The following is a 1,476-nucleotide window of genomic DNA, read 5'->3' as shown; positions in this document are numbered from 1 at the left end:
TTGATATATCATTTTCAGAGTAGTATTTCGTTTCGTTATGCATTGATTTGCATATAAAATTATTTGGCGCCACCATGATTCTCGATTTTGGATTGGACAACTTTATCTTCTACTGTTCTTCTGTGACTCGTCAGTGAAAAATCTCATTCGCGCAAAAATGTGTATTGTGGCCATATATCAGAATTGGTGAATTAGGATAACTGGCTGATTGGCAGAATTATTTTAAATGCCGTAGACTCGACTAATGGGTTTTGATCTACCACGGGGTTGTCTAGATGATTATCTGGAGGATTGTTTAAAAGGTTTCTTTTTCGCAAGACTGGGAAACATTGGTTGAAGATTATGTTATTTGTTTTTAGATGGTTTTCGATGACATCTTTTTTGCACGAGTCAACATTACCTACATAATAAACAATTTTTTTCTCTATTACTTTAGATGCTTTCAAGAGACAGTTCGTACCAGTGCCAAATACTTTGTTAGATTTTTTAGATTCTATTTTGTTGTTTATTGTTTGAAGAACTGGAGGAGAATCATCTGACTTTCTTTTTTTCTTGACTTTCTGAACAAGTTGAAAGCCATCGACGTCTAATTCATCGTTGGATTCATTCATGGATTTTTTAATATTATTATTATTTTTATTAAAATTAAAAGCCAATGTTTACTTTTATCTGCCCATGAATTTGTAGTTGAAGTTTTATTTGTGGCATTGGTTGATAAATTTGTTTTCAATACGTCACTTAAAACTGTAGACATTTCAGATTTATTCAATGGTATAGTGCTTGTTGTAAAAGCCTTTTCTATGTCCTGCAACGTTGTCGTATGATTGGAGACAATAGAGCGTATGTTGTCCAGCAAGCCAGTATGTTTCGTATCTAACGCTTCTATTATGGCCGTTTGTTGTACACTAAACATGGCTTCGATTTCATTTGTGATCTTTTGAAAACTAAAATTCAGCCAGTTAGTAATATTTGGTATCCACAACAGATTAACAGCTGAATATATTGAACATTTATCAATAAAACCTTCTAACTTCAAAATTTTTAGCAATTCAACACATTCAAAAATTTTGTCTTTTTTATTTATTCCGCGAAATTGAAACTTATCCACTGATTCTGATTGCAATTCTTTAATTTTTAACAATTCCAAATCATTTTTCAAAATTTTAATTGCAGCAGTAACTTCGTCGACATAATAGAAATCCACTACATTCAAAATAAAAGTTTCGTTATCGAAATTATTCCAATTATTTGTCAAAAAGCACAAAAATTCACTAGCAACAACCGACCGACCAGCCATTGTTTTTTCACATATATATATATATACATATATATATATATATATATACATATATATATACATATATATATATATGTACGGTTGAAGATTACACCCCATTTTGCAGTTAGAAGTTTTTTAAATAAAATTTTAACAACACGAAGCTGTTTTGTTTAAACTTTATTAAACTGTGAAGTTTG

The 1,476-nt window shown here is 30.4% G+C and overlaps 1 protein-coding gene across 1 annotated transcript; it reads right to left on the bottom strand.

The window, feature by feature from the left end:
• Positions 1-191: 191 nt before the first annotated feature.
• On the bottom strand, positions 192-1,297 carry HELRODRAFT_181212 (hypothetical protein; the record flags this gene model as incomplete). Its single annotated transcript, XM_009030478.1, has 2 exons — positions 192-586; positions 664-1,297. 2 exons carry the CDS (start codon positions 1,295-1,297, stop codon positions 192-194), a joined length of 1,029 nt encoding a protein of 342 aa, XP_009028726.1.
• Between the last annotated feature and the right edge of the window lie 179 nt (positions 1,298-1,476).

Source organism: Helobdella robusta (assembly GCF_000326865.2).
Source record: "Helobdella robusta unplaced genomic scaffold HELROscaffold_69, whole genome shotgun sequence".
NCBI lineage: Eukaryota > Metazoa > Annelida > Clitellata > Rhynchobdellida > Glossiphoniidae > Helobdella > Helobdella robusta.
Note: the sequence above shows the minus strand (reverse complement) of the source record. Positions and strands in the feature narration are given on the sequence as shown.